Source organism: Lepisma saccharinum, chromosome 4, assembly GCF_977018435.1.
Source record: "Lepisma saccharinum chromosome 4, izLepSacc3.1, whole genome shotgun sequence".
NCBI classification, from domain to species: Eukaryota; Metazoa; Arthropoda; class Insecta; order Zygentoma; family Lepismatidae; genus Lepisma; species Lepisma saccharinum.
This window is the reverse complement of record NC_139232.1, coordinates 85888523-85904879: the sequence shown is the minus strand read 5'-3', so window position 1 is coordinate 85904879 and position 16357 is coordinate 85888523. Positions and strand designations below refer to the sequence as shown.

The 16357-nt window shown below is 39.4% G+C and overlaps 2 protein-coding genes across 17 annotated transcripts in view; both read right to left on the bottom strand.

The window, feature by feature from the left end:
• LOC145986636 (uncharacterized) overlaps nucleotides 1-3512 on the bottom strand; it is a 250937-nt gene extending 247425 nt beyond the window's left edge. For all 14 annotated transcript variants that reach the window (XM_083120899.1, XM_083120894.1, XM_083120895.1 and 11 more), the window contains exon 1: nucleotides 3369-3512. In XM_083120899.1, the coding sequence (XP_082977025.1) occupies nucleotides 3369-3470 (102 nt within the window). In that variant the 5' untranslated portion in view covers nucleotides 3471-3512. The remainder of the gene's footprint in view (nucleotides 1-3368) is intronic.
• Nucleotides 3513-5931: 2419 nt separating this feature from the next.
• LOC145986635 (uncharacterized) overlaps nucleotides 5932-16357 on the bottom strand; it is a 42642-nt gene continuing 32216 nt past the window's right edge. The window contains exons 3-4 of one of the 3 annotated variants that reach the window (XM_083120885.1): nucleotides 10671-14559; nucleotides 5932-10376 (exon numbers count right to left, since the gene is read on the bottom strand). In XM_083120885.1, coding sequence (XP_082977011.1) covers nucleotides 6352-10376; nucleotides 10671-14559 — 7914 coding nt within the window. In that variant the 3' untranslated portion in view covers nucleotides 5932-6351. Of the gene's footprint in view, nucleotides 14560-16357 lie in introns of all 3 variants that reach the window. The other 2 variants (XM_083120884.1, XM_083120883.1) reach the window with 2 other exon arrangements.

Below are 16357 nucleotides of genomic sequence, written 5' to 3'. Positions count from 1 at the left end.
GTAAATGAAAAATGGATTTTTCATATGCTGGGGTAGATTCCAAATTCTGGCGACTTTCAAATGCCTAAACTACATTTCTGGAGATCAAGAAAAGACTCTTTTAAGAATTTTAGACAATAAATGTTTTTAAATATAGTGCATGTTTGGGGAACGTTGGGGACGAAATTGATGGTCACTGATGTTTTGACTATGGTAATTGCCATTTTCATAGCAGCAAGATATTTTGCAGGATGTATAAGGTATTCCAATTTGGACGAAATCAGCCAGACAATTAAATGTGGGAAAATTGTAATTTGGCATGTTAATACACGGATGCTTGAAACATCCAGAAAATAATGGGGAAACACAACTGTGATAAACTGTGAAATAACTGTATTGAAGCAGATTAAAAACATTGTGTTGCATAGTACAGTGCGTTTCACAGTTGAGTCTTCCACAGAGTGGCGGTCGTTACATCGGGCAGCGAGAGTGTGTCTGACGGCAAAATGGATGCAACATCCGCGTAACTGGAGTCAGTAGCTATGTAATGAAATAAGCTCGTGCACTCGTACAATTACATAGACAGTTAAAATTAAAATGAGCATGTACCTTGTTACAAGAAGTGTTGGAAATTATGCCATCCAGCTTCCAAAAATTTACGGCATATTTTAAGGAAATTTTTACTATCAAGTATCAGTTCCTCTTCCGAAATTGCTTCAATTACTCTCCAGATATTTTCTTTCAATTCTTGTAATGTATGGTTTCAGGTTTAAAAGTTTGGTAGCTCGCCATGCAGATGTTATGAAAATGTCTGTTTCTTGTGTAAGGGACCGGTGGGATTTTTGAAAAGTGTGTACCGATCGTGCTTCAGCGTCCTCTAGTTTCTCCCCCGTAAGCACACACTGTTTCATCCTTCGCCGCTTCTTATCAAGAACAAACCCTGTTTCCCTAAATTTGCTCTTAAGTTCTCGAACATTATCTCTGTGTGGAACAGGAACATCTGGGGATTCTGCTGCCAAACGCCTTCTGACTTCCTCACAAGGATTCATAATGGCATAAGAGTCGTACATAAAAATGCGTCGTTTTAAATTGTACGTATCATTATTTGGACAGCAGAAAACACCACTAATACATAAACTAAAACAAAACAATCTAAAACACTTGTTAACACCTTCACACTTCAAAAAACACGTGCAAACTGGTCACCAGCCATCTGGATACTGAAACACTGACACGTTCCTTGCCAAAGGTCAGCGTACAGCTGTGGGTCTAAATGCCGCAGACACCCTTCCACCACCCGCCATGTTAGTCGCCGCTTCACGGAAGACTCGACAGAGGAAGGCACTGTATTTTTGGATTTTTTAATGGTCTATGGCACATAAATGAGATAAAAAATGTGTTTGAAGCTGCACCACTATTCATTCCAACACAGGCAAAACACTGCATTTACAAAATAACTTGTTTCATAAACTGAAGTTTAGAATGGAATATTCACTAATGGTATTTATTAAAAATGTGCTGCATCTTGAAAAGCATATACTCTAACATGCTTAAATTTGAATATCGTTGCAGGAGGAAGAAATTAAGAAACCTGATTGATAAAATTAAAAGTCTCACTTTAAAAAAAGTTATAATTATTGCCATTTTTCTGGGAAGAATGCTTACGACACTATTCAAGTTGATTTGTTATGTTACTCTGTTCACCATAACAACTACTTAAAATTGTGTTGGTTCATAAACGATGATGCATCCAAGTACACACGCACACACAAATGCATTTATCTTGTATGATTTGGTTTATTTTAGTTCTCTTTTGTGCCACATTTGACTAATCGCGAAGATGAGAATGAGTGATATATGATGAAACTGATGAAGGGACACACAAAAAATACCCATGCTCAGGCCAGAAATTGTACCCGGGTCCTCTGCCATCATAGGTATTTCACTTGTTAAAATAAATGTTATTAGTCCTCACCTAAAAGGTGCCAGTATGGAGTACCGTTCTTGACTACAGGAAAGAAAATAGCACTGGTTATAATTAGGGCTGAGCCGATACTGATGTCGATACTCTTGCCGATTCCCATCGATATTGATACTTAAATATTGCAAAAATTAAAATTTGTTCAAAATTCTGACAAAATAAATATTCTTTCCAATTATATGCATCAATTTACAAATAGATTTGATTTGGGATATTCAAGAATTACATCAGAATATTAAATTAGATATTGTGTAATCACAAAATATAGTTTTTCGTGCAAAATAAATAGAAAGTTTGAATTTTGCATAATTTCCAGGATAATTAGGCTCTGCGAATGCACTTTTGCGGGCCCCGTGAAAGACCAAGAAGCCGAAAAGTATCGGCAGATGAATTCTAACGGATACATTGGCATCGTTATCGGCTCAGCCCTAGTTATAACATATTTTCTACCTCTCCCCTCTCCGGTAGCCTGATTGTTGGATACACCAGAGTATGTGACTCCTCAGGGAATGTAACCCTGAAAACGGATACCTATTACACTCTCAAGGAAGAGTAGAATCAAAATGTTGGACAATATTTTGGAACGGAAAATGTCAACACAAGGAGGAAATTGAGTGGGTAGAGCAAAGCAGTATACGCTGCTGTGAAGGCTGGTAACTGCAGTTGCTTCCCCCTCCACGCAATCCAGTTCCCTTTCACATGTTCATTGGTGTAGCCGTCTCGCATCACTACTTCGCAGAGACTTGTTTTCATTCACTTGCTCAAGAGATAGTAGGGACGGTGTATAATGCAATACAAATGGAATGTTACGGTACACTACTACCAGGGGAAAATGTATTTTATAGTAATTAAAATATATATCTTTAAACATAACCTGAAAAAAACCCAGTAAAACCCAGTTTTGCCCAGGTTTAATTGGGTTTTATCTGAAAAAAACGTCGAAAAACCCACCAGGGTTGGTTTTTTTCGAAAAAAAAAAACGGGCAAAATGCCAACCCTGGTGGAAAGGAGTGACATGTAAAAATAATCGAAATCGACAGATATTAGTGTGGATTATTTGAGTGGAATCCATAGTTTTCGGGATGTAGCTTGAGTAAAAAGATTTAGAGCACCATCCGCTAAGATGGATAGTGACACTACGAATGCCATTCAACTCCAAGACACCCATGGCACCCCTAAGGGTGGGAAGGGGTGACATGTAAAACGACCGATATTAGTGTGGAATTCATAGTTTTCGGGGCCGCTGAGATGAATAGGGACACTCCCAATGCATTTTGCACTATTGTCAAAGTTCATTATTTTCCTGTCTAATAGAAGATTGGGATAAATAAATATCCGGGAAACGACGGGCAATCATCTAGTAATATTATAAATTGACTCAAACTAATAAATATAGACTATTACTTACACATAAAGAAGCAATACATATTAGCAGTAAAATTGTCTTCGAAGCCATTATACTGGCCTGCGAAGAACGATCCATTCTAGGACAAAGTAACCGATGCGGCATTTTACGCCATGCTATATATAGTCCAAATGCCCAATGCTCTCTGTATGTGATGATCCAGTTAGTACTACATCAATCAAATCTTCTCTTTGTTCTTCTCGCCATTGGATTTCATGAACAGTACTTGGAAGACATACCGAGGGACATCTCCTATAAACACCAAGTTTTTTTTATTGTGCGATGTATTGTTGTGCACAATTATCACCGAAGAAGGAGTACATAACTTTGATCTTACTCTAACGAACAAAAGGAATACTCCCCATAATTTGAGATATTTGACATTCTGCGCAGTAAATTAGTTGACCGCTATAGCAATTAGCTTGACAGTAACAATCTAAGTACTAGTGACAAACTAAATTGGCTGTAACATAAATGCAAATTTTATTGTTTTACAGACACTAACGTACAGATATGCGAACCGAACACTTGTCTTTTTAAACGTCATAAGATCTTGTCGTACTTTTGCGACTGTAAACAACACATCTGTACACGATCTGTTTCATATTGTCATTAAATTTGATTCTTCATTGTCAAAATTTCTTCTAGTATGATAACTGCAATATAAACAAAGCTAAAGTTTGTATTTTTCCGTGTAGAATAGCGTGAAAATATTTTAAAAAACTACATTAAATTATAATTAGTAAGGCCAAGATAATTAAGTAATTACGTGTATTTCTCTATTACCTTTTTCGGATCAAATCAGTGGAATGCTGGCGTTTCATGCATTTAAACTACATACATATATTTACATACTATATTCATAAAAACATGTACGGTGTAGAAAAGTAACAGGGTTGTATTAAGTATTAAGCTATATTTGAGATATGCTTCTGTTGGTTTGTCTGATTTGAGCAATTCGTTAAAAATTGGGACGGAAATGTTTGTAACATGATGTTTTAGTTGTTACAGATTAACACATTTCTTACTTTCTCGATGGTTTTAGTCTCATAAGTAATAGCGCAACTGACACAGGTGAAAGTACACCATAAAGAAGCAACAAATCTCAATAAACATAGGTCTGCAAACGAGCCGTTTTCGAGATAGTCGCAAATGTGTGATTACAAGCCGCCACTGAATTTATTGTTTGTAAACGTCGTCCTAGTTGGTAAAATCCTAATAATGTGTGCGAATGTGTGGGTACAAGCCGTCATTGATTGCATTTTGTAAACACCGAGTCCTTTACTCCTTGCGCGGTCCGAGGTTTTCTCTTTGTTTACAAAACAGAACATTTCCGTATTATTGAATTTTACCAACTAGGACGACTATTACAAACACTGAAGTCAGTGACGGCTTGTACACACACATTCGTACACATTATTAGCATTTTACCAACTAGGATGACGTTTACAAATAATGAATTCAGTGGCGGCTTGAAATCACACATTCGCGATTATAAGGAAAACGGCTCGTTTGCAGACCCATGTTTACTGAGACTTTTTGCTTCTATTATCGTGTACTTTCACCAGTTTGCGCTATTAATTTTGAGACACCCTGTATATTTGGATCATAATATATATTTTGATATTTTACTTCTTCTAGTACATTAACTATATTAAATACGATGTCATTATAAAAAACTGTTTTGAAAAACCTGAGTGCTGTTTGTTAGTGAATACAAGCATTACGTATCACAAATATTGTGATGGGTCTGTTTCAATAGACCGCTACGTGCAATTACTGTAAAGGTATTTTTTTAAATCGTGATTGTGCTTTCCCTACTAGAAGAGAACGTGAGCTAAATGGCGAGCTGGTAAGCATAACGCACTGCGTAATCAGAGATCCAAGGTTCGAACCTAGAGTGAGTCGTGTATGAAGGTGTTAGTATTGTACCATCGTTCACTTGGGCTTCCTCCTTGGCGTAGTTGGTGACGTCGTCGCCTTGTAATCAAGGGGTTCCACCATGTGAAGGCACAAAGTTGTTCAGATCCAACTTGAAACTGTAGGTTCATTCCCGATTAGTGAATTAAGTGCATAAAGTGAACTTAAAAAAAAACAGTTAAAGAAGCATCGTTCATTTCATCAACTACCTCCACTCTGTCCCGGGAATCTCTGGAGCAAGCGAACGATAGCAAATTTCTGCCCAAGTAGCGACTCCAAAGAGCGCGACTAATGAACGCGTACGAGGGAACGGAATTGCGTGGAGGGGAAGAGCAACTGCAGTTACCAGCCTTTGCAGCAACGTGTACTTCTTCGCTCCGCCCACATGCTTTCTCCCCATCTCCGACTTTATGCATGGCCTTGCTCCACAGATTCCTGGGATAGAGTATATTGATTCGTCCGCGTTTGTCGCGATTTACACAAAATTCAGAAACGCTACGTTGTTTTAAAGTACCTTTTTTTTTACCGTTTTTGCAGAAGAAATATATTAGGCCGGTTCTTTGTTCTAAGGTAATACTGTCGTTCTTGTTGAATTTAAATTTACGTACATAATTTTACAATAAATGAAAATAATTATAAACTGAAATGTATTGGACTCGTATTTATTGCTATTTTACTCATTACACATACACATACAATGTACGGAAAACAATAATTCTCAACAAATTTCAATATGCATATTATTTTCTTAAAAAAAAATTATGGCGATGTTATACAAAATTCTATTACATAATTTTTATATAATACTCCAAACTGTGTTTTTAAACTTATATAATACAAGATAATAGTAGTATATTCTCAGTCATCCTTCGGTAACAAAGTGAAATTACTTGTTATTACCTATTGCAGTACTTCATTAACACATTATCATAAAGCTGGTTTAATGAGTAGAATACAAGTTTGCTGAGTGAATACGTGACAATACTCCAGTGAGATAACACAGTTTCGTAATTGTCAACTCATCTATCATGAATGTCGCCTAGGTTTCGTGAAAGTCAAGCCGAGCTTAAAATAGATTGAAAGATACGCCTGGCAATTTAACAGAACCTTTGACTAGACCAAATCCAGGTAGTCCTAGCTGAAATGGTTTTCTAGGAGGTGCAGGCTTGTTAACTTGTGTTTTTTCTGTTTGCGGTTTTTCTGCTTGCGGCGGCCTGTTTAAGTTCCCAGTCAACTCAACGCTTGTATGATTTGCAACCGACAAAGGCGTTGAAGCAGGGAACTTCATGTGGTGAGACCATAAGAATCTATAAAGTTCTTGAACAAGTTCTAGTGGTGGTGGTTTCCTAGACACCGCATAACTGTTAAGTTTATCGGAATATGACATTGGTAAGAAGCCTTTTGCAATGAGATTGAGAAAATATTCCGCAGTCACATAGTTTGGAAGCCCTTGGTAATTAGGGAGATTAGAATTAATTCTCTCCAACAGTAATTGATAAATGTTTTGCATAAGCTGGTATGGGATAGGTTGACCTGAAGTCAGTTGTGAATGTACTGAGGGATTGAATGACGGGTTATTTCTTACAAATAAGATGAGCAGATTCATAATTTCTGGTGATATGAAATAATTGCTTCCACCTTGAATAGGATAGCCACTTGGATTTCCTGTTATGAAAGCATCCAAGAGAACTGGGTAAACCTTTTTTATTACATCCATTGGCACAGTACCCGAAGGGTCTTGAACACGTGAAACTTCTGAAAGTAGAGAGCTTATTGGAGCATTTGGTAACAGAATTGGGTAACGTGGGTAATTCAAATTGAAATTCATGTTTTGGGGCCAAATGAATGCATATATTTCTTGAATAAATTCCAAAGGAATGGGCTGTCTTGAAATTACATAAGGATTTAGTTTATCAGCAAACGATTTCGGAAGCAAACCTTTTGAAATCAAATCTAGAAAATATTGAGGAGTCAGGTAGAATGGAATTCCTTCATTATTAGGTGAATTGGAGTTAATAAAGTCAACAAGGATTGAGTAATATTTCTTAACAAAGTGGTAGGGAATTGGTTTTCGCGAAGATATATATTCTCCCACTGGCTGCATTAACGCCATATGAGAAGATAACCTGGTTGATACAAATCGTATGAATAGAATTAAAGCATCTGAATGCATTATATATTTGCTATCACCAGCTAGGATAATGACCCCAACAGAACTTCCTGTTATAAATTCTTTAAATAGAAGGGGAAGAATCTTTTTCACAAGTTCAGTAGGTACTGGCAGTTTGGATTTTTCTAACTGTTCTAGTTCAGAAGCTAGAGATTTCATTGAAATTTGAGTAAATGAAATTGGGAATGGCGTGGAAATAAATTCAAATTTCATGTTGTGGGGCCAAATTAAAGTACACATTTCTTGAATAAGTTCCAATGGTAAAGGTTTCTTATTAGTTACGTATGGACGAAGTTTATCGGAAAATGTATTCGGCAAGAAACCTTTGGAAATCAGATCTAGAAAATATTCAGGAGTCAGATAGAATGCTATTCCTTGGTAGTTCGGTAGATTAGAATTAACTATATCTAGAACGATTGGGTACAATTTCTTAATGATATGGTACGGAATAGGTTGTCCCGAAGATAGTAATTGATTAAGTTCTAAAACTACTGTTTTATCGGGATACTTGCTAGATGATATAAATGAGGTCAGTAGATTCAGTATATCTGGGGAAATTGCATATTTGGTGCCTGCTCCGTTAATAGGGACACCGCTGGGACTTCCAGATACAAACGCCTCTAGCAATATGGGGAAGATCTTCTTCACTAGATCAACAGGCACAGGTTGCCTAGCATTTTCAAAATTCCTAAGTTCGAAAATCAATGAATTTATGGGAAAATCTGGAACTGAAACAGGAAATGAAGGAAATCTTACATTAAATTTCATATTCTGTGGCCAGAGAATTGAGAACATTTGCTGAATAAAGTTCAGAGACATAAGGTTGGGAGAATTTACGTAAGTTTTAAGTTTATCAGTAAACGTATTCGGCAAGAATCCTTTGGAAACTAGATTCAAGAAATATTGAGGAGAGAGGTAGGACAGTATACTTTGTTGATTTGGTGAATTTTGTTTTATATAGTCTATAACAAATTTGAACAACTTATTAATAAGGTGGAAAGGAATGGGTCTTCTTGAGGATAGCAATTCGTTTAACTCTGGAATTAAACTAGAGTCTGGAACATTCTTGGGTACGAGCGAGATTAGTAACTTCAATATGTCTGGTGATATGGCATAGTTCGTGTCTCCTGCTTGGATTGGGAAACCTCCTGGATTTCCTGTTATAATCCCTTCTAAGGCAAATGGGAATATCTTTTCAACCAACTCAATAGGCAATGGTTGACCTGAATTTTGTAGTTTTGAAATCTCGAACATCATAGAACTTATGTCAAAATTGGGAATGGGAATTGGGAATGATAAGGGTTCCTTTGACATATTTTCAAATGCGGTGGTCCTGTTTGGTTGGAAATTCATGTTTTGTGGCCAGAGATGAGAGAAAAGTTCATGAATCAAACTCAACGGGAGTGGTTTTCCAGAAAGCGAGAATTGCTTAAGTTCATTCTTAAATTTATTCGGCAGTTTCCCTTTAGAAATAAGGTCCAGAAAATAATAAGGGGTTAAATAAAATGGAATTCCTTGTTTGTTGGGAGAATTGGAATTAAAGACATCTAACAGAACTCTATACAAGTTTTTAATGAGATCATAAGGAATGGGCTGGCCTGATGTTAGGAATTGATTCAGTTGAGGAATTAATATATTTCCTTGAGTATTGCTAGAAGATAGAATTGGTAAAAGTATATTCAAAACATTTGGTGAGATTTTATAATCATTTCCTCCTCCCTGTATGGGATAACCATCAGGACTACCTGTTAAAATTGCTTGTAATAAGGTTGGTTGACTCAATTGGATCAGATTCATAGGTATAGGTTTTCCTGCATTTTCAGGTTTTCTAATTTCGTATAGTAGAGAATCAATTGGAAAATTTGGTGTTTCTACAGGGAATGGAGGGAAACCACTTGTTGGAAACTTACTTGGTTTTAGTTCACTTGGTTGAAGAATACCAGGAATTGTGCTAGGTTTTAGTTCGCCTGGCCGAAGAACACCTACAGATGCTCCAGGTTTAATTTCGCCTGGCACATAAACACTAGGAGATGTGCCAGGTTTCAGTTCACCTGGAATGGGAACACCAGGAAATTGACCAGGTTTCAGTTCACCTGGCTGAGGAACACCAGGATATGTACCAGGTTTCAGTTCACCTGGATGAGGAACACCAGGATATGTACCAGGTTTAAGTTCACCTGGCAGTGGAACACCAGGATATGTGCCAGGTTGTTGCATACCCGGATAAGGAACACCAGGATATGTACCAGGTCTCAGTTCACCTGGCAAAGCAACACCAGGATATGTATCAGGTTTCAGTTCACCTGGATGAGGAACACCAGGATATGTACCAGGTTGTTGAATACCTGGAATGGAATCACCAGGAGATGTGCCAGGTTTCAGTTCACCTGGCTGAGGAACACCAGGATATGTACCAGGTCTCAGTTCACCTGGCTGAGGAACAGTAGGATATGTACCAGGTTTCAGTTCACCTGGTTGAGGAACACCAGGATATGTACCAGGTCTCAGTTCACCTGGTAAAGGAACACCAGGATATGTACCAGGTTTCAGTTCACCTGGGATTGGAACGCCAGGGAATGTACCAGGTTTTTGTCCACTTGGAATCGAAACACCAGGAGATGTGCCAGGTTTTAGCTCACCTGGAAGAGGAACACCAGGAAATATGCCAGGTTGTTGTCCACCTGGAATCAAGACACCAGTAGATGTGCCAGGTTCCACTTCGCCTGGCTGAAGAACACCAGGATATGTACCAGGTTTCAGTTCACTTGGCTGAGGAACACCAGAAGATGTGTCAGGTTTCAGTTCACCTGGCTGAGGAACACCAGGATATGTACCAGGTCTCAGTTCACCTGGTAAAGGAACACCAGGATATGTACCAGGTTTCAGTTCATCTGGCTGAGGAACAGCAGGATATGTACCAGGTTGATGAATAAATGGAATGGAAACCCCAGGAGATGTGCCAGGTTTCAGCTCACCTGGCTGAGGCATAGCAGGATATGTGCCAGGTTGTTGGATACCTGGAATGGAAACACCAGGATATGTGCCAGGTTGTTGGATACCAGGAATGGAAACACCAGGAGATGTGCCAGGTTTCAGTTCACTTGGCTGAGGAACACCAGGATATGTACCAGGTTTCAGTTCACCTGGCAAAGCATCAACAGGATATGTACCCGGTTTTAGTTCCCCTGGGATTGGAACGCCAGGGAATGTACCAGGTTGTTGTCCACCTGGAATCGAAACACCAGGAGATGTGTCAGGTTCCACTTCGCCTGGCTGAAGAACACCAGGATATGTACCAGGTTTCAGTTCATTTGGCTGAGGAACACCAGAAGATGTGTCAGGTTTCAGTTCACCTGGCTGAGGAACACCAGGATATGTACCAGGTCTCAGTTCACCTGGTAAAGGAACACCAGGATATGTACCAGGTTTCAGTTCATCTGGCTGAGGAACGGCAGGATATGTGCCAGGTTGTTGAATACCTGGAATGGAAACACCAGGAGATGTGCCGGGTTTTAGCTCACCTGGTTGAGGAACACCAGGAAATATGCCAGGTTGTTGTCCACCTGGAATCAAGACACCAGTAGATGTGCCAGGTTCCACTTCGCCTGGCTGAAGAACACCAGGATATGTTCCAGGTTTCAGTTCACTTGGTTGAGGAACACCAGAAGATGTGTCAGGTTTCAGTTCACCTGGCTGAGGAACACCAGGATATGTACCAGGTCTCAGTTCACCTGGTAAAGGACCACCAGGATATGTACCAGGTTTCAGTTCATCTGGCTGAGGAACAGCAGGATATGTACCAGGTTGTTGTCCACCTGGAATCGAAACACCAGGAGATGTGTCAGGTTCCACTTCGCCTGGCTGAAGAACACCAGGATATGTACCAGGTTTCAGTTCACTTGGCTGAGGAACACCAGAAGATGTGTCTGGTTTCAGTTCACCTGGCTGAGGAACACCAGGATATGTACCAGGTCTCAGTTCACCTGGTAAAGGAACACCAGGATATGTACCAGGTTTCAGTTCATCTGGCTGAGGAACAGCAGGATATGTACCAGGTTGTTGTCCACCTGGAATCGAAACACCAGGAGATGTGTCAGGTTCCACTTCGCCTGGCTGAAGAACACCAGGATATGTACCAGGTTTCAGTTCACTTGGCTGAGGAACACCAGAAGATGTGTCTGGTTTCAGTTCACCTGGCTGAGGAACACCAGGATATGTACCAGGTCTCAGTTCACCTGGTAAAGGAACACCAGGATATGTACCAGGTTTCAGTTCATCTGGCTGAGGAACAGCAGGATATGTACCAGGTTGTTGTCCACCTGGAATCGAAACACCAGGAGATGTGTCAGGTTCCACTTCGCCTGGCTGAAGAACACCAGGATATGTACCAGGTTTCAGTTCACTTGGCTGAGGAACACCAGAAGATGTGTCAGGTTTCAGTTCACCTGGCTGAGGAACACCAGGATATGTACCAGGTCTCAGTTCACCTGGTAAAGGAACACCAGGATATGTACCAGGTTTCAGTTCATCTGGCTGAGGAAGAGCAGGATATGTGCCAGGTTGTTGAATACCTGGAATAGAAACACCTGGATATGTGCCAGGTTTCAGCTCACCTGACTGAGGTATAGCAGGATATGTGCCAGGTTGTTGGATACCTGGAATGGAAACACCAGGATATGTGCCAGGTTTCAGTTCACTTGGTTGAGGAACACCAGGATATGTACCAGGTTTCAGTTCACCTGGTAAAGGAACACCAGGATATGTACCAGGTTTCAGTTCATCTGGCTGAGGAACAGCAGGATATGTACCAGGTTTCAGTTCACCTGGATGAGGAACACCAGGATATGTACCAGGTTTCAGTTCACTTGGCTGAGGAACACCAGGATATGTACCAGGTTTTAGTTCTCCTGGGATTGGAACGCCAGGGAATGTACCAGGTTGTTGTCCACCTGGAATCGAAACACCAGGAGATGTGTCAGGTTCCACTTCGCCTGGCTGAAGAACACCAGGATATGTACCAGGTTTCAGTTCACTTGGAAAAGGAACAGGTTTTAGTTCACCTGGAAGGGGGGCGCCAGGGATCGCGCCAGGTTGTTGTGCACCTGGAATCGAAGCACCAGGATATGTGCTAGGTTTCAGTTCACTTGGCAGAGGAACACCGGGATATGTGTCAGGTTTCAGTTCACCTGGAAGCGGTGCCAGAGGAAATTGATTTGGTTTAGTCTGGCTTTGATCTGGATACGTTTTACTTGGTAATGGCGAAGGTATAGGTTGTGGTTTTGGTTGAGCGGACCATTCTGGTGAGTTTCCTGAGCTGGCATCTGTTGGTGGACGTTTGTTTGAAGAAAGTTGAGGCTGCGATGTTTCCGGAGTGTTTATCTGATTTATGCCTTCTGGAAATAATAATGAATAAATTTTCTGTACGAGTTGTAGTGGTATATTTTCCTGGGACGACAGGTATGGCCGCAGTTGATCTACCAACTCGGGGTCTGGTAAAAGACCAGATGAAATTAGATAATTCAAATTTTCAGGTGATAAATAATATGGAACACTTGGTTGTTCAGTAGTGGAAGGGTTATATGATTTCATCATGTTCAGGATAATGTAGTATATTTCTTGCAATAGCTTGAAAGGTATAGGTTGCTTGGATTGAAGAATTTCACTAAGTTGTTTTCCTATATCTTCTTGTGGAAATGTGCCTGATGCTATAAGTTTCATCAGCATTTCTAAAATTTCATAAGAGATTGAGTAGTTTATATTTTCTCCATGAACTGGGTAACCACTGGGAGTCCCTGTTATCACAGATTGTAAAATATATATATAAATTTTCTGACTCAATTCCAACGGCACAGGTTGTCTTCGATCAAAAAATCCATCCAGTTCCTGAATTAATGACATGGTTGGTGTTTGACTTTGTATTATTGGAGAGAAAATGGATTGTATTAGTTGAGTCAGTTCCAAAGGTATTGGCTTCCCTTGAGTTAGGTACTGGATTATTATATTTGACAGCGGACCTTTCGGTAATTTTCCACTTGATATAAGGAACTGTAAAGCATCTGGAGATATCGTGTTTGTCGGTATCTCCATTGGTTTGTTAAAATTATTTGTCGGTCTGTTATTGACGAGAAGAGGCTGCAGTTGATTATACAGTTCTTGTGGTATGGGATTTCCATTGTTTACATACTGACTAATCTTATCGGCAAGTGGTCCTCGAGGCAGTACACCGCTTGATATAAGATTCTGAAACATTTCGAGTGAAATGAGGTATGTTTTTTCTACTAGCTGAATGGTATTGCTTCCTTCATTAAAGGAGAATGTTCCCGGAGGAACAGAAGATTCTAGTTCCTTATAAAGTTCAGGTGGTATAGGTTTTCCCGCGTTCACATATTTGATCAGCTTATTTGTTAGCGGAACGTCCTTCAGTTTCCCATTAGTTATGAGATGTTGAAGGATTTCATATGTCAGAATAACGTATGGACCATCATTTGTAGATAGTGAGGGTTTGGATATCTGTAGCTTAAGCTGACCATAAAGTTCTGAAGGTATAGGTTTCCCTGAGTACGCATATTTACTGAGCTCTTCCAACAATTGACCTTTGGGTAATACCCCAGAAGAGACAAGGTTCTGGAGTTGTTCCGGGCTTATGTTGTAAGAAGTTCCAGCGTTTTGGATAGTGGGTTTACCATTTGCGGGTTGAAATGTGCCCGGAGGAAGAGCAGACTGAAGCTCCTGATAGACTTCTGTAGGTATAGGCTCTCCTGAGTTTACATATTTACTGAGCTTGTCGAACAATGGCCCTTTGGGCAACAGTCCAGAGGAAACAAGGCTCTGTAATTGTTGTGGCGATATAACATAGTAAGATCCAACATATTTGGAACCATTTTGAGTTTGGAATGTGCCTTTAGGTAAAACTGATTGCAATTCGTCATACAGATGCGAAGGTATAGGCTGTCCTGTGTTCACATATTGACTTAGATTGTCTGCTAAAGATCCTTTTGGCAAGGCTCCAGATGCAATCAGATACTGCAATTGTTCAGGAGATATTACATAATATCGTTCATTTTTTGGAGAATTGACTATGCCCCTTCGCGGCCCATCAGGTCTCTGAAACGATTGCAAAATACAAATTTATTTGAAAATCTCTGGTCTTTGATATCAGCTATAAATATGATAACGTAAATTCTAAACTTTATATATATTATATCATGTACGAACGTATTTTTGCATTCATTATGGCGACGGAGATGAATAATGATGTAAAATTTATGAAGGAAAAAAAACAAACGCCCATGCCCAAACCAAGACTCGAACTCAGAACCTTAGGTAAGGAGTCTGTGAGTCGAATATAAATACCCTCAGATGGCTACAGGCATTTTTATATCCATATTTGCTAATGTAGACTTTAGTCACACTTGAATCCGCTTTTCTAAATAATGTAATAACATGGATATTTTGTGATAGTTTATCTCTGGTTTAGACGGTGTGTTTCATATTACATGGCAGTAAATTTATGTTCGAGAAATGAATATATACACTTAAAACATACGTAATACCGATTTCTGAACTTTTAATTGCAACATGTTTCGAATATATGCTTCCTTCGGATCATTATGTAAATTGCGTCTATTTGCTACTCGGAGGGGAATAATATATTATGCTGATTGTTCTGTACGCACTACATTTCCTGGTGTTATATTTCTTCTGTACAGGTAATGAAGCTGTCTCCTTGTAGTTTTGGGGCTATTGACTACTAAATAACTAACTCTCTAGCCTTATTAAACTCGAAGGTTTATGGTTGCAGCAACACAAGTCATCCATCTGTCCCTATCCTGGACAAGATCAATACAATCTTTTCTATCCTTACCTATTTCCTTCAGGTCTATCTCAACGTTATCCCTCCATCTTCGTGTTGGCCTTCCTAGTGGTCTCTTACAATGAGGTTTCCCAACAAGAATCCTGTAAACTCTTCTTCCTCTCGCATTTGTGCTACATGGCCTGCCCACCTAAGAGTTCTTGAGTAAATCATTCTAATAATATCTGGACATGAATACAAATAATGTAGTTCTAAATTATGTAACCTTCTCTACTCACTTGTTATGTTTCCTCATCCCTTTGAAGTCCAAATATTTTTCTAGGATGTGGCTTGACTTTTATGATAAATTTCATTGTGCATATATGAGCGCAACAACTTATTTTCCTTATCCAACCATTTAGATTGTTCGATAGGAATTGCATGTTACACAACAGGAGTGGATGCAATTCCTATCGAAGGAGGGAAACAAGGAGTTGTCACGACCATATACACACAATGAAAGTAGGCAGTTTCAGTACCTGAACAGAAGAAATGTAACACCAACAAATGTAGCTTGATTGTTTCCTTAAGTACTTGTCGAATTTATCTTTCATATATGGAAGAATTTTATTAATCAAGGAAAATTCACACTTTCCCCCCTCTGACGAAAGTTTGACATTTCAGTCATTTTAGCCTTTACTATGTAAGAAAAATAATCTAACTTATTTTCCAAGTAGGAAGTTGTTCTTTAAGTAGGCAGTGGTGGTCGAGTCTCATAATAGGTATTTCAATTGTATCAGCCTCGAATCAAGGAAACCCCGCCATCCCTCCCTTGATAACTTGAGAATGCACACAGTGCACTTATTTCAGGACTTACTATGTTAGCAACACAATCCCAGTTGATTGCTATCTGGAACGTTGCGCATGGCAGGGTTAGAATAATGCGTGGAAAAAATAGGTTGTTTGTTTCTTGATGTAAGATGAATACAATCATATTACTGTAGTAAAAATGTTGAGGTTCCTCCTCCTCTGTTTACTGAACGTGCAGCTTCTCAGGTGGGAAACAACTGGGATTATGCACCTTACACAGTGAGGGCTGAAACGAGAGCT